At 39.7% G+C, this 23,458-nt stretch overlaps 1 protein-coding gene across 1 annotated transcript; it reads right to left on the bottom strand.

Annotated features, from left to right (window-relative positions):
• Positions 1-739: 739 nt before the first annotated feature.
• Positions 740-1,812, bottom strand: LOC145813193 (uncharacterized). Its single transcript, XM_082908467.1, has 2 exons — positions 1,437-1,812; positions 740-1,026 (listed from the first exon to the last, which is right to left on the bottom strand). Exons 1-2 carry the CDS (start codon positions 1,810-1,812, stop codon positions 740-742), a joined length of 663 nt encoding a protein of 220 aa, XP_082764593.1.
• Between the last annotated feature and the right edge of the window lie 21,646 nt (positions 1,813-23,458).

The raw sequence follows: 23,458 nt of genomic DNA, 5'->3' as shown, positions 1-23,458 counted from the left end.
GGATCGTGGGCTAATCACAGATCGGGGTTATTACAGTTTTCTCTTTTTAAAGAGTTTGATCCTCCAAACTCGAATTACCTTTATTTCGGAAAAATGCAGGCTCTAGAGGAAACAAATCAGGGTATCTCTTCATCATATCATCTTCGATTTCCCATGTTGCATAAGTTCCTCCATGATTTTGCCAATCAACTGTTACCAATGGAATCTCCTTGTTCCTGAATCTTTTGATTCTTCGATTGACAATTTGGATTGGCTGTTCTTCATACGTGTAGTCATCATTTAGAAGTACATGTGTCAGATCAATCACATGGAGTGGATCTCGTAAATATTCCCAAAGTATCGAAACATGAAAAACATTATTCATGTTCTCCATAACTGGAGGTAAGGCCACTTGATATGTCACCGGATTTATTTTCTCAATGATTTCATATGGCCCAATATATCGCAGTGCCAATTTGCCTTTAACCCCAATTCGTGCCTGGCCTTTCATAGGAGTTATTTTGATGAATACATGGTCGCCTACGTCATATTCTCTGTCTCTCCTCCAGACACTCGCATAACTCTTTTGGTGACTTTGGGCAGTTTTCAAACATTGCTGAATCAGTTTTACTTTTTCAATTGTCTCTTGCACCATTTCCAGTCCCAACAATGGTCTATTGCCTACTTCAGCCTAACTAATTAGAGATCGGCATTTTCGACCATACAAAGCTTCATAAGGAGCCATTTTAATGCTTGAGTGCTAGCTGTTGTTATATATAAATTCAGCCAAAGGCAGATAAGTCTCCCAATTTCCTTGGAAATCTAGGGCACACATTCTCAACATATCTTCTAAAGTTTGAATAGTTTGTTTAGATTGGCCATCTGTCTGTGGGTGATAAGCGTTGCTCAGTCTTAACTCAATTCCCAAAGCTTGCTGTAGGCTTTGCCAAAATCTTGAAGTAAACTTAGGATCTCTGTCAGACACAATAGACACTGGTACTCCGTGCAATTTTACAATCTCATTCACATACATGTTAGCCAATTTGTCTGCACTATAAAAAGTCTTCACAGGCAAAAAGTGAGTAGACTTAGTTAGACGATAAACAATGACCCAGATAAAATCCATACCTCGAGAGAAATGAGGTAGCCCAACAATAATGTCCATCGTAATGTGTTCCCATTTCCATTCCGGTATTGGAAGCGGTTAAAGTAATCCAACGGGTCGTTAATGTTCAACTTTTACTTACTGGCAGTGTAAACACTTAGCTACAAAATCAACAATATACTTCTTCATTCCAGGCCACCAGAAATTTTGTTTCAAGTCATGGTACATTTTTGCATTCCCTGGCTGCATAGCAAATTTGGAGTTATAACCTTCAATCATAATACACTTTCTCAATTCTGAACAATCTGGTACACAAAGCCTACTCTGAAATTTCAACACATTATTCTAATACACAAATCCTGGCCTTGGTTTGGAGTCAATTCTTCAACAATCCTATTTAGAAGTTCATCTTCTAATTGCTTTTCTTTAATTTCCTCTATAATAGCTGGTTGTGCAGAAATGGCAGCTAGGACTCCACCTTGTTCACGCAAAACAACTTTAATTTCATTTCTTTCCAGATCACATAACAACTCTTTCTGACCAGTGAGCAAGCATGACAAATTTTCAATAGATTTTCTACTCAAAGCATCTGCAACTGTATTTGCCTTTCCCGAATGATACAAAATCTGCAAATCATAATCTTTTATCAACTCAAGCCAACTTCTCTGTCTTATGTCCAGTTCTTTCTGAGTAAAGAAATATTTTAGGCTTTTGTGGTCAATATACATTTCACAAGTCACTCCATACAAATAGTGGCACCATATTTTCAAAGCAAAAACCACAACTGCGAATTCCAGGTCATGGGTTGGATAATGTTTCTCATATGGGCGAAGCTACCGAGAAGCATAGGCAATTATCTTTCCGTTTTGCATTAGCATGCATCACAAGCCTTTGTATGAAGCATCACTATAAATTTGGAATCCATCTGTACCATTAGGCAGAGTCAGAATTGGGGCGGTCACTAATTTGGTCTTTAACTCTTGGAAAGCAGATTCTCTTCGGTCATTCCAATCAAATGGCATATTTTTCTGTGTTAGTTGTGTCCAAGGCATAGCAAGTTTAGAGAAGTCTTTCACAAATTTTCTGTAATAGCCAGTAAGCCCCAGAAAAACTTCTAACTTTTGACACATTTGTTGGTCTTGGCCAATTCACAATGGCGTCAATTTTTTGCGGGTCCACTAATATGCCATCTTCGTTAATCACATGTCCTAGAAAGGTCACATTGTCCAGTCAAAATTCACATTTGGAGAGTTTTGCATACAATTTCTTTTCCCTTAGAATTTGTAACATAGTTCTCAAATGATTTTCGTGATTTTTTCTGCTTTTGGAGTAAATCAAAATATCATCAATAAATACAACAACAAATTCATCCAGATATGGTTTAAACACCCTGTTCCTTAGGTTTATGAAGGCGGCAGGTGCATTTGTTACTCCAAATGGCATTACTAGGAATTCATAATGTCCATATCTAGTTTAAAAGGTAGTTTTCTCTACATCTTTTATCTTAACCTTCAACTGATGGTACCTGGATCTAAGATCTATCTTTGAAAACACTTGGGCTCCCTAGAGTTGGTCAAACAAATCATCTATTCAGGGCAATGGATATTTATTCTTGACATTTACTATTTTCAATTCCTGGTAATCTATATATAACCTCAAGGACCCATCTTTCTTTTTAACAAACAGAATTGGAGCACCCCAAGGTGAAGTACTCAGTCGTATAAACTTCTTATCTAGTAGTTCTTGAAGTTTCAGAGGTTGACATTCTATATGGGGTTTTGGAAATTGGTTGTGTTCCAGGAACTACATCAACGGTAAATTCAATTTCTCTATCAATCAAATCACCGGGTAGTTCATTTGGAAACACATCAGGAAATTCATTAACCACATGAATCGCTTCCATATTAAGCTTATCGGAAGTCTCAGTTAAAACAAAACACAGATAACCCCAACATCCCTTCCTAAGTAATTTGACAGCTTTCATGACAGAAATCAAGTACGGGGGAGGAACTATCTCATTCCCAACAAATACAAACTCAGGTAACCCTAGAGGTCAAAATACAACAGATTTAGAAACACAATCAATTGTAGCATGATACTTAGTTAACAGTCAACCAGTCCATCCCCAATATGCAGTCAAAATGATTAATAGACATAGGCATCAGATCAACATGTAGCATCACACCACTAATCACAACATCACATGCCGAATTACACGCAAGCACATAGCATAAAATCCCCAGGTGGAGATACAGATAACACATAATTCATGGATTCTAATGGTTTAGTTAGCCTTCGAAAAAAAGCATGTGATATAAAAGAATGCGTAGAACCGGAACCTGTTAACACATAGGTATTCTAAGCACAGATAGAAATTATACCTGACACTACTGATTCAGTATTCTGTATATCGCCAGGCACAAGTGCAAAAACTCTACCTTGCCTCAAAGGTTCCCTTCCAGTAATGGTTCTCGCATTAGATCTTGGTGCAGAAGCGGATTCGGCTGAGCTTGCCGAAGAACGGTTAGCATTTTCAGCCATGAGTGGGCAATCTTTCATCATGTGGCCAATCTTGCCACACCTGAAGCAAGCACCAGATGCATGATAACAGAGACCCTTATGTTTTCTTCCACATTCATAACAAACAGTTGTAGATCCACTACTCTGACTTGAGCTGCTAATAGATCTCGTGTTTTGCTTCTTGTTCGTAACAAGTGAACGGCCTTTTCTAAACTTGTACCCAAATCTTTTGCCTTTCCATTCAATTATTGGAGCTTTCGTTTGTTTCATTGCAGCCAAGTTGGATTCAGCCATTAAAGGTCTATCAAGCACATCAACGTATTTGGGCAATTTCAATTCACCGACTCGATCAAACACATCTAGGTCCAGTCCTCCTTCCAATTTTCGAGCTTTCCTATAATCTGTATCTACCATGTATGGGAAAAAACGGGCTAATTCAGTAAACTTGGCCTCATACTCGGCCACTAACATATTACCTTGTTTAAGCTCTTGGAATTTGGACACTTTTCTAGCTTAGAAACATTGAGGAAAGTATTTCTCATAAAAGATCTTTCTGAATTGATCCCAACTCAAAGTCCTAATGCTATCACGAACAAGCATCCACCAATATCGGGCTTCGTTCTTTGAGGTGTAGGTGGCTAACAAAACTTTCTAAGTCTCGGTACATGGAAATACTTCAAATAACTTTTCAGTTTTTAGCATCCACATTTCAACTTTTAAAGGTTCAATTCCACCCAAGAAAGTCGGTGGCTTCATCTTATTGAATTTTTTAGTCAAGCTGATGATGTCATTGTTTACCGGTTCTGCTTGGATCGGAGGGGGTGAAGGAGGTAATGGTTGTTGTCTTTGATGGTGCATCATTGCTTCTGTCAAAGCTTCAAGCATTTGTTTCATTCAGTTCATTCTGGCCTAAGAGGATCCAACTGTATAATCACTTCTTGGATTTTCTATTTGCTATAGGTAAACATAGCACTAATAAACACAGTAATAATCTTTTCATAGTCTTCAATTTCAGTTCATTTCATTTCAGCGTCAATGTAGATTGGTTCAGATACTTTCACATGATATCACACACACTCACACATGCAGATGTAATGTCCCTACTTCTTTTCTAGGACATGCTATAGCTCATATGGACTTATGTGTACAGTATAACTCGTGCTTTGATACCACTCTGTCATGACCCAAACTCACCCCTATAGGTTTAGCATCTGTAGACACCCCATTTTTTATCACCCTTAAGACTTGGGGGCCTTAGGTTGATCACTCAATGATGAAGGTTATGTTATGCAAAGGTTCGATTTCTTCGACAAGAAGAGTTTCAAATCCCAACCTTACACCCCATTTTGGACCAAAACTATTTTGACCAAAATGATTTTAGACCTTAAAACCCTCTCTTTCAAAATATTTTTGAAAAAAGTTTCTACGATGTTCCGAGGCTCGCATTTCGTTAAATGTTACGCTTTTCGGTAAACAAAGTAATGACAAAGTGGAAATAAATGAAAGAGAGGTGAACTCTTTGAAAAATATTTCAAAACATCTTATTTAGAGGTTTGGAGTTAAAAAAAATAAGAGTGAAGTGAAGAAACCTAGTTGAGGAGATATTAGGCATCAATCCGGTTAGGACCAAAACTGGGCAGTCTTCACTAAAATAGGCATATATTTTTACACACTTATAATTGTGATGTGAGGCTTCTATCATTGGAAATAAGACTTCCAAGGCTTCAATTTAGACTCAAGAATGACCTGCAAAGGAGTCTAGAGGAAGGAGATACGGCCATTTGAAGTTAGACCTGGAGAGCAGATTTTTCTAGCCGGCCACTGGTGGAGTTTGCTAGCCATGAATGGGCTTTGTTGGCCATGAATGGACTTTGATATCCATGTGTCATCCAAGAGTGATTTTGTTCGGCTATCAGTGGTGGCTGGCCGGCTATCAGTGGTGGTTGGTCGACCATTGGTGCAAAAAGTCAGATTTTGCCGATATTTTCCTCCAACTGTCTCCCAAAAGCTCCAGCTGTCTGTTTTGTTGATATTTTCGACTTGAGTTCTTATATTTCTATATATAGAGGACCTTCTCTATTGTTTTCAAGGTTGGAAAAATTTTGGGAGCCTCTCTCTCTACAATTCTCTTTCTCTTGAACTTTTGTGCATACAAGTAGAGATATGCTTCTAGTTTGCCTATCAACCCTTAACCAAACTTAAACACCTTTGAGTTGAGGTCCTTTGGAGTCTTTTTGAGCTCTAGAAGGAGGTTTGAGCTTGGATTGTTGCCCAATTTGTGCCCTAGCTTCAAGAGGTATAACACTTGCTATTTAAGCTTGCTTTGAACACTTGTTTTGCCATCTTTTTCAACTGTTTTTGGCATGGTTTTGAACTACAAAAAAACTCTATTTTTGTAGTCTAAAAATGGTGGTTTGAGGCCATTTTCAGTTAAGGGGTGGTTCGCCCTTCTTGCTTCTTTGCTTGTTAAGCTTTTGTACCATTTTTCATCACTTTCAAATCAAAATTTTTGAGCCTTTTAACCACTGAATTTCAGAGGTTTTTCAGTGGCAAAAACCTTATTTTGAAGTCCAAAATTCGAGGGATTAGCCTCCCCTCCTTGTGCCTTGTTTGCATGCCTAGTTAGCTTCACATGTTAGCTTATTGTTTTAGCTTTTTGTAGCTTAAGTCCAGCATATTTTAGACTATATTTAAGGTTGTTTTAGCTCTGTTTTGGGCTGGTTTTTTCATTTGAGCCTTGTATTGCATGGTTGTAGTGTTAATTTTTTCACTAGCTTAGTGTTTTAAGGCTTTAACTACCATTGGTTTGAGTTGGTTGCATATTTTAGTGCTTTTAGTACTCATTTTCAGCACCTAATCATATCTGTAACCTCCCTCCTTTCTTGGTTTTATTTTTGTTTTGAAAATGGTTTAAACCATTTGCTTGTTTAAAGCATGAAATTGAGATATTTGTGCTTAATGGTTTAATCCCTTTGGGGGTTCATTACCAATGGCATGAGGTCTCTTTCATGCCTAAAACAACCCTTGGTTTGAGATTTCTTTCCATTAGAGGACACTCACCAATGGACAAATCAATTAAAGAATGAATTGGTAATTTAAAATGTGTAAACAAAATTCACAAGTAAAAGAGGCAAGATAAGCATCTTTTGTGTTGCATTACATGTGTTCGAATCGGACGTTAATTTGAACACAAGGAAAAATGGGACAATTTATACTCAAAAGTGATGAAATGTGCCACTTTCCTTGATATCCATTGCCCTTGATCATACATGATAGGGTGATGGTCATTTGGGTCTTATTTGTACATTTATTGAACTTGTACAAACTTGGTTCCTTAGCCATCATGCATGGAAATTGCTTGATTGATGGTTTGAGGGCCAAAAGTTTCTCTCATTTGAGCTTGTGTGATGATAAAGAGGGTAAATAGTATAGACAACCTGTGAGAATACACTGTTTTGCTCAGTTTTACTCTCTGTTGTAGCATGGAAGTGTGAACCAGCAGTAGCCGATAGCCACCACCAGTGGCCGACCGGCTACCAATGGTAGCCGATTGACCACCATTGGTTGCCGACTGGCCCCCTGCCGGCTACCACTGGTAGCTGACCGGCCCCTTGTCGGCGACCAATGAAATTTGCACAGTGTGTTCTTGAGGTGGAGCAGAGGTGTTTTGGAAGTGGACAACTTTTTTGGTGTTCAAGTGTGCAAATAGAGACATGCAACAGCAAGGCAGTGGCTTTTCGGGTGAAGAACCGAACATGCATGTGTCCCTCGCTTCCCGAGATTAGCTAATTGGTTTAATTAGCATTAGATTAAATATATGTTGTAATTAATTAGTTGTATCTAATTAAGTGTTGTAAATAATTAGTTAGTCTAGTTATTCGATTTTGTTTTGTAATAATTAGTTAACTAGAATAGTTAATTGGTTTCAAGTTTTGTAATAATTAGTTAGCTTAATTAGTCTAGTTAGCTAGTTAGTTTTTATTCATTCGGACCCTCCTTCGCGAGGGCGTAATATTGTAATAAGTGTGCGTGCATGTGTGTAACCCCACGTCTTTCTTCCTTTTATTTAACCGCTTTTGATGGTTAGTTTAAGGTCATGTTTCAATTAGCATATCGCATGCTTGCATCCATTCATCTTGTATTGCATGCACCGAGGCTCGACGCATCATTCAAACTACATCGTCACTTCAGTATTTTCTTTGAATACGTGTTTAATCGCATGTTGTTCAAATTGATCCACATGCCATATTAGTAGTCGAGCCTATTAAATTGCATATTGCATGTGTTGCATTAGGCATCTTGTATAGTTAGGATCATGCATCTTTCTAACTAGTTTCTGTTTTGGCTTGGAGTACTCTATAAGTTTTTGCGCTTTAGCATGTTTGCATGAGTGTGATTGCCATGTTTCCATGATTAGCATGCTTGCATGAGTGTGATTGTCATGTTGCCATAATGTTTATAAAAATCATATCATGATTAGTAGAGATCGATCTTTGATCGGGCGAGCGGAGGTGCTCAATTCATGACATTCCTCTCTTATACCCAAGTTCCTAAGCCGAGGCAACTTTGGTGATGATGGACACGTGTCCTTTGGCACGAGTCAGGGTTTTATCAATTTCTCCAAAACAAAATATTTAGGTGGCGACTCTGTATCTAGCAAAGTAGTCCAATTTTGGCATTATCTGATTTAAAATTGATTTTTTGAAAAGGTTTGCTGGATTTGGACTCTTTGGTGATTATCAGTTTCACATTACACTTTGTGAGACTAGATTCAGAACCGCGGGAGTCCGAACTGTAAGGCCTTCTTTTCAAACCTTTCCGAAAGGCGGGCGATGAAAAAAGCGAGCTGACAGTTTCTGGCGACTCCGCTGGGGATTTAGAGAACTTGACTCGAACTCATGATATGTTATTTTATCTACACTTATGTGTTTCTTTGCATTTACATTTGCATTGGTGTGCCTAAGTCACAGTGTTTGCTATCTGTTATTCCTGAGCAGTTTGTCGGAGGCTTGCTTGGAAAAGCTTGCCAAAAGGCTAACCGGTTGCGAGCTCTGTCACGATGGGAACACAACCCTTGGATTTGGACTACCGCTGTACCGTTTGATCCTCCTTTCACTATTCGGTGTTAGGTGTGAGAGGTATATTAGGTAGTCTTGCTGAGGTACCCTTTTTGACCAATCGGCCTAGTTGCATATCGGAAACCATAGAAACTGTTCCAAACTAGGGCAGGTTGCTTACCCAAATGTAGGATTGTGTGATGCTATTTGTTGTGCATAGTGAAACCCTAGCTCCTGACGAAACTAGGACAAGGTAGCCTTATCCCCCTTATAGGGCTGTTTTGGTTCTCACTTAACTGGTATGTGCTTTACAGTGAAATTGTACAAGGATGAGCATATTAGTTGCCAAGTTGGTATCTGTTTTGGGGCAGAATTCAGTAAAGAGCACAATCACTCAGTTATACTCATATCTGTTCTAATGAAACCAGGCTGATGTGCTGTCTGCTTTATCTTTTGCTAGGTAGTACTGGAACCATAGCTTCAGAAGGCTCTAATATCTCCCAGGTACTCTAGACTTTTGTCAATAGACTTTGTCAAGTCGAAGATTTAGTTTAAGGGCAACCAGTGTTTCCTTCGCCGGTGGCAGGGCAAAGAAGGGCCAGACAGAGCTCACTGGTTCAACTAATCCGATAGCAACCAGTTAGATCACCTTTGTTCAACTCAGCAGACCCGTGATGGCACAGAGTCCGGAAGAAGTTGTGGCTACGATAGCGGCATTAAACCAGGGAATTGCCATGTAGGATGAGACCAATGCTGAAATGCAATGCCCATCTGGGGCACCTACCACACATCCAGTCTCAAGACCCCAGCCGAACTTTGATCTACTTTCGCCAACTGAAGATTTGTAAGGTCTGGATCCCTGAGAAGGGTTGGCTCAAGCTCGAGTTTTCAGACCTCTGGTACAACCTAATGAGAGGTTTTATTCCCTTGATACTAATGATCTCAAACCGACCTTGGTAAAAATTGCGAACCTTGAGAAGCAATTCAAAAGGGCGCAAGGCCTTAACCCCATTCCTGACATTGATGATGGATACACCGAGGTTACCGTAAGGCTCCTAGACATATTTAAAATGCCACATATTGACCGTTTCAATGGGTCTGGAGATCCTATGGTACATATCCATCTTTTCTTGGATGTCCTGAAACCGATGGGTCTGACTAAGCCTCAGAAACTCTCTCTGTATGGAAGAACCCCGTCGGGCATAGCAGCCACTTGGTACGCCAAGTTGGAGGATAAAGTGAAGCAGAACTGGGAAGAGTTGGCTGAGGTCTTTGTCAATTAGTACTCTTACAATACCCAACTTGAAATAACCACTCAAGACCTTGAAGCGACCCACCAGAACCCTACAGAGTCTTTTGTGGAATTTGTTACAAGGTGGAGAGCAAATGTAGTACAGATGACTAATTGCCCTTTTGAGAGGGACCAAGTCCAGATAGTGGTGTAGAATCTTGAGCCTGATATGTAGTAAAAGTTGATAGTTGCTCCACTATTCACTTTCAAAAGTTTGCATGACTTGGGGGTTCATATCGAGAGTGCGTTCAACAGAGGGATTATGTCATGACCCAAACCCGCCCCTATGGGTTTAGCATCGCAACCGGCCAGTTATCCGTGATTACCGAAGGCCTATTTAACAGTAACGAGAGAAATACAGAGTAAAGGGGCTAGCAGAAGCCAAAATAGTAAATAAAAGATGTCCAATGAGCTGTAACAGTTTGAATGCAAAAAGCCTTTTTATAAACATGCCATATTAACAACCAAAACATATATATATGCAACATATACACAAACATCCATGTCAGGGATCAAATCCCTGACTATAACTGTACAGTCAAGTCTATAACATTTGTTACAAAACGGAGACAGAAGGGTGGAACTGAGACACCCCAGAGCAGCCCTAGCTTGAACAGACATGGAACCTCGAAGTGAGGCACAAAGGTTGGCTTGACAAAACAAGAGCTAACCTGACGCTCCTAGCTCCGGTCCGGTGCCTGGACACCTACATATATATATAAACAGTGAGCTAAAGCCCAGTGAATAACATATGTGTAAAGGGGTTAAGAATGAATGTCCTTTCAATAATTAGAACAATCAATTGCATCAGTGAATCAGTCATTTAGAACCATAATAATCATATGTGATACATCCATTAGCAAAATAGTACAGTAGGTTGGTCTTAATAGACCAAACAGTCAGTTGATGGCCATCATAACGGTAAACAGTAGTAGTTCCAACATGGGAACTGACAGAGATCTCTGTGACAGTAGCAGTAACAGTAAATTGTTATGGATGCCACGGATACAGTTTACAAGCAGGACAAACATTCATTCATTAAACAATAACGGTTTAGTAAGTAGAACAGTTGATCATTCAGAAAATAATCATAATTGAACATATCTTTACAACATTGTTACTCACAGAGCACTGGGCTAGAGACAAGCTAACAAGCGTCCTCGGATGTCAACCCTACAATTGCAGAACGAACACACACTCGGGATTAATAACTCAGCCCCTAACTATACAGGTGTGGTTCTATAACATTATCCTCATTAAGATGCCTTAAACTTGGCCTAGGAATGCCTAGGATGGAATGAGGATGCAAAAATGCACTTTAAAACACTTTTCAAATTTTTGTTGAAACAGGGGTCTCGCTCGAGCGTGGCTTTCTACGCTTGAGCGGACATGCAGACAAAGGAAATCCGCTCGAGTGTGACTTCCCTCACTCGAACGGACTGTAAACTCATGAAAAAAGTACAAGATGCACGATTTTCACGCTCGACGGACACTCGACCTCCACTCGAGCGTGAGACTCAGATCCTCGCTCGAGCGTGAATTCTCTCGCTCAAGTGGACTGCAAAACATATGAACTTCTGGGCATATGCATTTCACGCTCGAGCGTGACTTCCTACGCTCGAGCGGAAGTGCATTTACTTAGAGTGTACGCTCGAGCGTGGGTCCAAAATCTGGAATTTTCAGATTGATCCTCAAGCATGAAACTCAACTTTTAAAGCTTTAAATTTGATTCTTTTGGGCTAATTTTCTAGAAAACACTCGAAGACTCATAGTACAACATGTTTCAAAGATCAATTTGTAAAATCAAAGCCCATAGGTAAGTCAATTGAACACAAATTCAAAGGAAACTTGAAGAACAATGCAAGAACATCACATGCAAGTGTTCTAATGGATTCCAATGTTCCAAAACATAACCAAATGCAAGTTTGAACTCCAAAACATGATAAATTCATGGACTACAACCCAAATGTAGACATGCATGTGGAAATTCTTATGAAAACAACCTCCAAAATGCTAGAGTATGTGCATGCATGCATGGATTAGCTACTCAAATCAACTCTTTAACTCAATTTTTGACTCTAGCCACCAAAGTTCCATGAATCATGCAAGAAACAATTTAAACACACGAATAAGAGGATGAACTCCCTACCTTAGCTCTTGAATTCAAGTATGGAAGCTCAATTATGCAAATTCCTTTCAATTCTCCTAACTCTCCAAGCCAATTTTGATGAACTCAAGTTTTCTCTCCTACTCTCCCTCTCTCACGGTTTGGTCTCAAGAAGATGAGCAAATGATGCCTCAAACATATGCAAGGGTGAGAGAAGTAGTGGCCTAGCATAAACCACTCAATGACAAAATGGTAGTAAATCCAAACTAATGTAATTTAACTTTATTTAATCTAATTTAATCATTCCAAACCAAATTTCAATTAAACCTACCATAAAATCACATAAATTCTAATTAGCATAAAACACTAATCAATTTCTGGTTCGGTTGCCGATAAGACCTTCAATTCGCCGTTCAAAGTTAAAACATGAACAGATCAGTCTATAGTCAAACAGATAGAAATACAAATACAAACACAAACAATACACTCATGTAATCAATCTAGGATTTCATCCTAATCAGTTACTTATCATGCTTAAACATAGATTAGCACTAATCAGAGGTGAGGGTTGTCACAGATTATTCTCAGAACAAATGAACCAACAAGGAGGGTGATTTCCGAGAGTACCAATGCAGGCGGTAGCACTATTCCCAAACCCACTGAAGTCAATACCGTCACCATTAATCCCAAACTTGCCCACCCATTTGCCAAGTCCAACCCACAAACAGCCGGCCCAACCCGAGCTCAAGGCAGAACTTTCACCCCCTCTATATATGAGCCTAACTAGCGCACTAAAAATCCTAATGGAAAAAGGGTATTTCAAAGCCCTTGATCCCCAACCTCTTCCTGACCCACTTCCTACTAGACATAACCCCACCAAATATTGTGTGTACCATCAACAACATGGTCATGGCACCGATCGTTGTTACCGCCTTCGTCATGAGGTCCAGAATCTCATCGACAATCAGACGATAGCTCCACCTCAAGACCCCAATGACCAAGTACCTTATCCACACCTTAACCTCATCCATACACTACTTCCTACCTACAACCCTAACGTATACATCACCCCAGCTTATTTACCTAAGCCTGAGTTGTTCATTCCAGAAAGCACGGACTTGTACATGATGAATGCACTCGAACCCCAATCATCTCAAACCTATGAACCCACTACTTCTGAGCTAATGAGCATGATTGAAGATCTTTAGAGAACAGTGGCAAATTTAGCCTTTGGGATATTGGCTTCGTCATCGACCACATCACATACTAGGAATTTCATGTCAAAAGGCTTCCCAATCTTGGGACGGGCTGCATTGGAAGAAGGCCAACCACTTGGCAAAGTGGAGGCAAATGGCAAGAACAAGGTAAGGGCAAGCATTGGTCTATATGAACATCTTCAGTGGGCTGTTGAGGCTTTGAAAGCCGAAGGACTGAACAAATAGCAAGTGCTCGCAGTTGTTGCAAAGACTGTGGATGGCACTTTTGCCACTCAGGCTCGGGGCATTCTGAATCAAGGGACAAGCCGAGAAAAGGGAAGTCGTACCAGAAACGCCCCTTTCAACTCCAATCCTACACTCGGAAGAGATCATCAAACCCAGTCAGCACCTGCCAATCCCTTTGTCAGTATATCCAACACAACTTCACAAACCCCAAGCCATCAGGCCCGAGGCCAAAGGGTCGTCACCCCGCTTTACATGACCGTATCCAAAGCTCTCCAAATCCTCGTAGGACAAGGCCATCTCAAACCCCTTAACCCTCGGCCTCTCTTGGATCCCCTTCCAGCCAAGCATAATGCTACCAAGTACTGTGCCTTCCATCAACAAACCGGTCATGACAATGACAGTTGTTTTCATCTTCGCCATGAAATACAAGATCTGATTGAAAACGAGGTCATCGTCGCACCAGTTCCTGTAAAGCCTATCGGCACTGGATCAATGAACTGGGGAGATAATGTGACTACGTGATTGGGGGATAAACCACCTGCTGATGGCGCTCATTTTACTCCAAATGTGGTGGGTGGCATGCACTGTTTTAAGCAATTTGAAAATGCTGTTTATTATATTTTCTGACTTGGGTATTGAGTCAATTCTGTTGTGTTGTATTGAGTCTGTCTTGTTGTATCGAGTCAGTCTTGTTGTGTTGGAGTCGGGTGATTTCGGGAGTGTTACCTCGGACATCATTATCTTGTTTTGTGGTTGTCTTTTACACTCTTTCTTTTGCGTCTGTTTCTACCATTAAGCTAGTTGTCCCAGAAGATCTTAATAAAACGACAGAGTTTTTCACCTACTTTTTTGTGCCTTGAGGTCATTGCATTAACCTAAGTTTTTCAAAACTTTTCTAACATTGCGGTGAAAACAAAGAGGAAGGAATTCCTCGGGATTTGTAAAAATTTGATCAATGGAGAGAAAGAGAGGCATGCTAAGCCCTTAATGAATGAGATCATATTTGTTAATGTGAGTACTGAGAAGGATCTTGGTTTGATTCAGATTGGTTCTACATTGTCTTCGACGCGAGCGACTAGTCGTTTTATTAAAAGATTTCAAAAAATGTTTTGCGTGGTCCTACGAAGACATGCGTGGAATCGCTCTTGACATCGTACAGCATAAGATCACTCTCAGCCTCAAGACTTGACCACTTTGCTTTCAAACCTTGAACCTTGACTCAAAATGTTCAAACGATTAATCATAATATAAGGCTTGTATGGCCGGATCGGAAGCAACCCTTGAACTAGAGGCAATAAGGTCAGATCAAGAAGGTTAGATGTCATCAAAGGAAGCTTGCAAAGCTAGATCAAAAGTAGCCCTTAAACTAGGGGCAAAAAATGTCAGATGTGCTCAAAGATTCGAAATATGGGTCATTCCGCAAACCAAGACTGGCAAGAAAACCAAATTCCAGAATCTAAAAGAAGAAAATTTTTACTAAAGGACAATCGAGTTCCTATCCAAAACACTAGGGGAAAATTTAGACCCGATTGGATGGACTTCTACATCATCAGCAAACAGCAGCCATTCTCCTGGATTCAGATAGCTTCGAGATCTCAAAACCGATCAACATGGACAAGTTAAACTTTGCTATCCTTGAGAGGCTCGCTGGGCCAAAAACCCGGAAGGGCGACCCAGGCAAAAGTTAGAGCAAATGAAAAAGAAAAAAAAAACAAAAGAACAAAAATGAAAAGAAAAGAAACAAGAGAAAAAAGAAAATAGCTCGCAAGGTTGAAAACCCAGAAGAACGGCTTTGGCAAAAGTTAGAGCGTAAAGGGAGAGTGTTAATACATGAGTGCACTTTAACCCGGAACTACATACGACCTGATTCCCATCTTTGGGATACGTAGGCAACTTCATCCTGAAGTTCGGCCCCAATCATTTTCAGCCTGCTTGGCTCATCCATGTTGATTGGCTTAGCCTTGTTCAAACTCGGCTATCTTATCCATGTGCAAATTGGCTCGTCATTGTTCAAATTCGGTTGTTCTATTCCGTTACAAGATTCAGCTGTAAGACAATTCAAGTTCAGATCTGAGGTTGTGCATCTCAAGAGTTAATTCCATGTTGGTTGAGCAATGGCCATTTGCAAAAATAGTTTTGAAGATTTTTAATGAGATTGACCAATTCTCTCGAAAATTATTCCATTTTTTCAAAATTAGATCATTTCTTGGACCCAAAGAAAGGAAGATTTTCAGTGTGGACAACCTGACTTGCATGATTTCAAATCAGAAAATCAAATAAGCATGTTAATCTAACTCTCATGTTGATCAAAATTGTTTTAGTAGAGAGCCAAAAAAAAAAAAAAAGGGGTCAAAATGATGAACTAGGGACACAGTTGAGTCAAGTTTTCTGTCTATTCCCCATCATCAATGTATTTGCCAGAAAGGGCCGAATTGAAGCTAACAGCAGAAGGCCAAAAGCTCTCTCATCTTCCAAGCAGTGAGGTATCAAGCCAAATGCAAAGCACAAACTAGAAATGGAGTTGGATATTCAACCCCCTCATCTAGACGGGTTTAATCACACCCAAATTGGCGTCTGACCCGGAATGGGAGCGTAGAAAATGCAATGTGTGGGACCAATCAATTGTATACCTGGCCGATGAGACGTATTGTAGTTCATCTCAGTTAAGCTAAGCCAAGGGCATCGTCAACCGATGTCAGTTGCAGATCTGCTGCACATCCAGTTGCATCACAACCCCTCTGTGGGAAAGCTCACTAGTTGTGACCAAAAGAAGGAGAATCTAGTAGAATACTAGGGGCAAGAGCCCACAACTTCCTGCTTATCCATCAACACGCAGGGAAGGGATAAAAAATAAGAGAGAGTAAAGAGTAGAGAGATGTGCGCTGAGAGAAAAAGTGAGGAAAAGGCATTTCAGAAAACTAGAGATTGAGTGCCAGAGTGATGTGAGAATCACAAATAAGAAAGGATAGGAAACAATATCTGGAGAAACAGGCTCCTCGTAAACTGAGAGGTCTCTCACCATTAGAATGCTTTCGAGTGTTGTGTTTGTTGTTTTTGTTTGTCTCGATTCTTGTTTTGAGTCATTTCGAGTGTCAATAGATATGTCTAGGCTGTTTTACCTTCGTTTTCTCTTTGTTGAGTCGTGGTGTGCTGTAGTCAATTGTAGACTCAATACCAGGTCAAAAACTCATTCTCAATCTCAATTTCAAAAAAAAAAAAAAAAATCATTTTGTGCTCAAAGTGTTATGCCATTCTCAACATGGTGTACAAAATAGGATTCTTTCTTTCATAAACTGCAGGGTTCAACCTCGATCAAGAGAGAGCAACCGAACCAAGACCTATCTGAAGCTATATAGGTTCCAGACTATAAAGCAAAAGAAAAGAGGGAAAAATTGGAGCATCTAAGTGTGTTTCAACTTCAGGAAATTCCAAGTCTGTATTCCAGATGCACCTTCACCAGGCCTTGCCATTGCTCTGGAATATAAGGGTACCTCTACCCCGAGTTCAAGCCTGCTTTAAGTCAGAATGGCAATTAAATCAACATGCAAATGTTACCCCTCGCCAATATGAACAAGGTGTATTCTTTTTGAATTGAGCATGTTGTAAAGTTCTCCGAGAGGTAAATCGGAGGCACCAAAGCACATATTCGATTCTCTTCTATTGCGTAGAATGTACACTTTCATATACACTTATGTTGCATGCGTGCCTCGCATCGTTTATGGTTCATACATAGAATATGCTTTCAACGTTGCATAGAATATGCTCTTGTTTCATGCATAGAACATGCTTTCAATGTCGCATAGAATATGCTTTCATTCATGCATAGAACATGCTTTCAGTGATGCATAGAATATGCTCTTGTCGCTTGCATAGAACATGTTTTCAATTAACATCATGCTTCGATTGTTTATTGCATAGAACATGCGTTGTCACTGTATTGATTTCTAAGCCTTGTTCATTTGTTCATTCTATGCATCTATCACACAATAATCTCACTCAGTGCATCTATTGCACAATTTCATCTCACATCTCACTATTTTGTGCACCTTACTTGCACTATGTTTGTGCATTTCATCGCATTATTTTGTGCATCTTACTTGCACTATACTCACACTATTTTGTGCATTTCACTCGCACTATGTTATGCATCTCACTCGCACTATTTTGTGCATCTTACTTGCATTATTTGGTGCATTTCATCGCACTATTTTGTGCACTTACACTCGCACTATCTTGTGCACTTACATCGCACTCTCTTGTGCATTTCACTTTATGGAGCACTGTCTTGTGCATTACATAGCACTATCTAGTGCATTTCAAGCCAATTCGCACTATCTACTGCATCACACTGTCTAGTGCATTTCAACGCACATTGCACTTTTTTGTGTATTTTAACCTGCATCGCACTATCTTGTGCATTTCACATTACATCGCACTATCTTGTGCATTGCATCGTACTATTTTGTGCACCTTGAGCTTGTACTGTTTTGTGCATCTTACTTGCATTATTTTGTGCACTTTCACTCGTACTATTTTGTACACTTACACTCGCACTATCTTGTGTACCTACATCACACTCTCTTGTGCATCGCACTCTCTTGTGCACTCCTCCGGTCTAGGGGACCTTAAATCCTGCATCTTGATTCGCACTCTCTTGTGTATCGCACTCTCTTGTTCATTCCTTCGGTCTAGGAGACCTTAAATCCTGCATCTTGATTCGCACTCTCTTGTGCACTCCCGGTCTAGGAGACCTTAAATCCTCTAGAGATACAATTCCTTTGGTGTTTGTCGTGCCTGAACGACTTCCGGTGGTCTGGTATAGCCACCTGCCTGTATTTGCAATGAGTTCTTAGGAGATCAACTGAGACGGTGGAAACTAGAGTTCGAATGGCCAAGGCTTAGAACGCAAAGGTTCGGGATTTTTAAGACTAAAGTCTGGTTTAAATACCTAGGGGTGTATCCTCGGCTTGAAATCTGTATGGTAGCCCCATAGATTGAGGTAGCTTGTATGTGCCTCAATTCTGGATACTGACCCAACCTAGTCTGTCACCCTGCTAGAGAATAAGGAAAGTTGTGAACATAGCTAGGGAGAAAAGTAGTACCTGCAGATGAACCAAGAAAAAGCGAAAAATCCCCAACAGCATAAGGTGAGTCATCGCCAATTGCCTCTGTAAGGTACTTTCACTTCCTAGCTGCTACATCGCATTTATCATCTATTGTATCACATCTATCACTTCTATTGCATATAGATTTTATTGCATACATCTATTGTATCATACCATTTTATTGTCTACATCATTTCCATGTTAAGCTTGGTTTGGCACATGCCCATACCTTTTCACGTTAAAACATAGCTCTGCATGTGTACGCGCCTATTCTGCAAGAATTGTGATCTGAGGGTTTCGATACCTTTTTTGTGTTAGACGTGGTTTGGCATGCACCTTATTCACTGCATCCATTGCATCCATCGCATTGTACTTTGTCTTGTTACATTCAGCATTTAGGATCACGATCTTTCCTCAGCAGATCATTCCTCACTCATATCATACCATCCAATTACTTGTACTCTTTCTCTTTCTACGAAACACACAGTTTTGCATGTGCACACGCCTATTCCGTAGGAATTATGGTTTGAGGGTTCCAGCACCTTTTCTGTGTTAAACGTAGTTTGACTTGCATTGCCAATCCTTTACGATATTTGTGTGGTAAGAAATGCTTGTGGTTTGATTATATTATTGTATTGAACTGCATATCCTTTACATTGTTTCGTCACATTGAGTTTCATTTTGCATTCCGCCCCTAAACTACACTGGTTTGATTCCTTGCAAAGGGATACGTAGGCAACCCTTGGGTTCAACCAACTGCATTTGTATTTTGTTTGTTTGCCCAAGTCTTACGGCCTTGTCAAAATGGGTCGTCTCTGGGCTTTGACATTCACTCACGTCATTTCATGACTCTGAGCTCTATCAAAGAGGGGCAACTATAGACACCCCATTTTTGACCGCCCTTAAGACTTGGGGGCCTCAGGTTGATTACTCGGTGATAAAGGTTATGTTATGCAAAGGTTTGATTTCTTCGACAAAGGGAGCTTCAAATCCTAACCTTACACCCTATTTTGGACCAAAACTATTTTGACCAAAATGATTTTAGGCCTTAAAACCTTCTCTTTCAAAATATTTTTGAAAAAGTTTCTACGATGTTCCGAGACTCGCATTTCGTTAAATGTTGCGCTCTTCAGTAAACTGAGTAAAGACAAAGTGGAAATAAATGAAAGAAAGGTGAACTCTTTGAAAAATCTTTCAAAAAATATTATTTATAAGTTTGGATTTGAAAAAAATAAGAGTGGAGGGAAGAAACTTAGTTGAGGAGAAGTTAGGCATCAATCTAGTTAGGACCAAAACTGAGCAGTCTTCACTAAAATAGGAATATCTTTTTCCACACTTGGAATTGTGATGTGAGGCTTCCTCCATTGGAAATAAGACTTCTGGGACTTTAATTTAGACTCAAGAATGACCTGCAAAGGAGTTCGAAGGAAGGAGATATGCCCATTTGAAGTTGGACCCGGAGAGCAGATTTTTCTGGCTGGCCACTGGTGGAGTTTGCTAGCCATGAATGGGCTTTGTCGGCCATGTGTCGGCCATGAATGGACTTTCATAGCCATGTGTCATCCAAGAGTGAGTTTTGTTGGCCATCAGTGGTGGCTAGTCGGCCACCAGTGATGGCCGGTCGGCCATTGGTGCAAAAAGTCAGATTTTACAGATATTTTCCTCCAACTGTCTCCCAAAAGCTCCAGCTGTCTGTTTTGTTGATATTTTTGACCTGAGCTCTTATATTTCTATATATAGAGGACCTTCTCTATTGTTTTCAAGGTTGGAAAAAATTTGAGAGCCTCTCTCTCTACAATCCCCTCTCTCTACAATTATCCATTTCTAGATTTCTCTCTCTCTTGAACTTTTGTGCATACAAGTAGAGATATACTTCTAGTTTTCCTATCAACCCTTAACCAAACTTGATCACCTTTGAGCTGAGGTCCCTTGGAGTCTTGTTTGAGCTCTAGAAGGAGGTTTGAGCTTGGATTGTTGCCCAATTTGTGCCTTAGCTTCAAGAGGTATAACACTTGCTATTTAAGCTTGCTTTGAACACTTGTTTTTCCATCTTTTTCAACTGTTTTTGGTGTGGTTTTGAATTACAAAAAACTCTATTTTTGTGGTCTAAAAATGGTGGTTTGAGGCTGTTTTCAATTAAGGGGTGGTTCACCCTTCTTTCTTTTTTGCTTGTTAAGCTTTTGTACCATTTTTCATTACTTTCAAATCAAAATTTTTAGGCCTTTTAACTATTGAATTTCAGAGGTTTTTCAGTGGCAAAACCTTATTTTGAAGTCCAAAATTGGAAGGGTTAGCGTCCCCTCCTTGTGCCTTGCTTGCATACCTAGTTAGCTTCACATGTTAGCTTATTGTTTTAACTTTTTGTAGCTTAAGTCCAGCATGTTTTAGATTATATTTAAGGTTTTTTTAGCTCTGTTTTGGGCTGGTTATTTTATTTGAGCCTTGTATTGCATGGTTGTAGTGTTAATTTTTTCACTAGCTTAGTGTTTTAAGGCTTTAACTACCATTAGTTTGAGTTGGTTGAATGTTTTAGTGCTTTCAGTACTCATTTTCAACATCTAATCATATCTGCAACCTCCTCCCTTTCTTGGTTTTATTTTTGTTTTGAAAGTGGTTTAAACCATTTGCTTGTTTAAAGCATGAAATTGGGATATTTGTGCTTAATGGTTTAATCCCTTTGGGAGTTCATTACCAATGGCATGAGGTCTGTTTCATGCCTAAAACAACCCTTGATTTGAGATTTCTTTCCATTAGAGGACACTCACCAATGGAAAAATCAATTAAAGAATGAATTGGTAATTTAAAATGTGTAAACAAAATTCACAAGTAAAAGAGCCAAGATAAGCATTTTGTGTGTTGCATTGCATGTGTTCGAATCGGACGTTAATTCGAACACAAGGAAAAATTATACTCAAAAGTGATGAAATGTGTCACTTTCCTCAGTCTCCATTGCCCTTGATCATGCATGATAGGGTGATGGTCATTTGAGTCTTATTTGTGCATTTATTGAACTAGTACAAACTTGGTTCCTTAGCCATCATGCATGGAAATTGCTTGATTGATGGTTTGAGGACCAAAAGTTTCTCTCCTTTGAGCTTATGTGATGATAAGGAGGGTAAACAGTACAAACAACCTATGAAAATACACTATTTTGCCCTGTTTTGCTCTCTGTTGCAGAATGGAAGTGTGAACCAGCAGTGGCCGACAACCACCACCAGTGGCCGACCAGCTACCAATGGTAGCCGACCGGCCCCCTATCGGCTACCAATGAAATTTGCATAGTGTGTTCCTGAGGTGGAACAGATAGTTTCTTTGGTGTTCAAGTGTGCAAACAGAGACATGCAGCAGCAAGGCAGTGGCTTTTCGGGTGAAGAACCGAGCATGCATGCGTCCCTTGCTTCCCGAGATTAGCTAATTAGTTTAATTAGCATTATATTAAATATGTGTTATAATTAATTAGTTGTAGCTAATTAAGTGCTGTAAATAATTAGTTAGTCTAGTTATTCGATTTTGTTTTGTAATAATTAGTTAACTAGAATAGTTAATTTGTTTCAAGTTTTGTAATAATTAGTTAGCTTAATTAGCCTAGTTAGCTAGTTAGCTTTTATTCATTCGGACCCTCCTTCGCGAGGGCGTAATGTTGTAATAAGTGTGCGTGCGTGTGTGTATGTTTTTCCAACCCCACGTCTTTCTCCCTTTTATTTAACCGCTTTTGATGGTTAGTTTAGGATCATGTTTCAATTAGCATATCACATGCTTGCATCCATTCGTCTTGTATTTGAGGCTCGGCGCATCATTCAAACTACATCGTCATTTCAATATCTTCTTTGAATACGTGTTTAATCGCATGTTGTTCAAATTGATCCATATGTCATATTAGTAGCCGAGCCTATTAAATTGCATATTGCATGTGTTGCATTAGGCATCTTGTATAGTTAGGATCATGCATCTTTCTAACTAGTTTCTATTTTAGCTTGGAGTACTCTATAAGTTTTTACACTTTAGAATGCTTGCATGAGTGTGATTGCCATGTTGCCATGATTAGCATGCTTGCCATGAGGTTATGTGCTTAAATGCTAAACTGCATGAATGCTTGTGGATGAAGGCTTGTTGTTTGAATTGGAACGATTCAACAAATGTGCGTTTTAAGCCCACTTTGTTGAGTGACAAATCATGTTTTAAGCCCACTATGTTTGGTGGCAAATCCGCATCTTTTAAGCCCATTTAAAGTGGCAAATTCAAACCATTTTCGCAAAAATAAACATGAGTTGAATTGTTCCAAATTGAGCAAGCTAGTCTATAATTGATTGTGCGCATCACAAAGTAAAGCTAGTTTAATAACCGGAATAAGAACACATAATATTTATAAAAATCGTATCATGATTAGTAGAGGCCAATCTTTGATCGGGCGAGCGGGGGTACTCAATTCATGACCTTCCCCTCTCGTACCCGAGTTCCCGAGCCGAGGCAACTCTGGTGATGATGGACACGTGGCCTTTGGCACGAGTTAGGGTTTCCTAAATTTTCTCAAAAAAAAATATTTAGGTGGCGACTCTGTATCTGGAAAAGTAGTCCAATTTTGGCATTATTTGATTTAAAATTGATTTTCCAAAAAGGTTTGCTGGATTTGGACTCTTTGGTGATTATCAGTTTCACATTGCACTTTGTGAAACTAGATTCAGAACCGCAGGAGTCCGAACTATGAGGCCTTCTTTTCAAACATTTTCAAAAGGCGTGGAAAAATGCGAGTTCACAGCGTCGTAACTGGCCAGTAATCCTAGAATTACCAAAGACATTTGAACATGATAAACAAAATATAAGAGCTAGCGGAAGCAAATACAAACATACGGTG

The sequence above is a fragment of the Camellia sinensis genome, chromosome 15 (assembly GCF_055761805.1).
Source record: "Camellia sinensis isolate YWXY chromosome 15, ASM5576180v1, whole genome shotgun sequence".
NCBI lineage: Eukaryota > Viridiplantae > Streptophyta > Magnoliopsida > Ericales > Theaceae > Camellia > Camellia sinensis.
This window is presented reverse-complemented; position numbering and strand designations above follow the sequence as displayed.

What these genes read in the sequence shown, in the direction of transcription:
- LOC145813193 (XM_082908467.1), bottom strand. Translation starts at nt 1,812, where the DNA reads ATGTATATTGACCACAAAAGCCTAAAATATTTCTTTACTCAGAAAGAA. An exon ending in AAACCAAGGCCAGGATTTGT is followed by an intron (nt 1,027 to 1,436) that starts GTATTAGAATAA and finishes TTTATAGTGCAG; the next exon opens with ACAAATTGGCTAACATGTAT.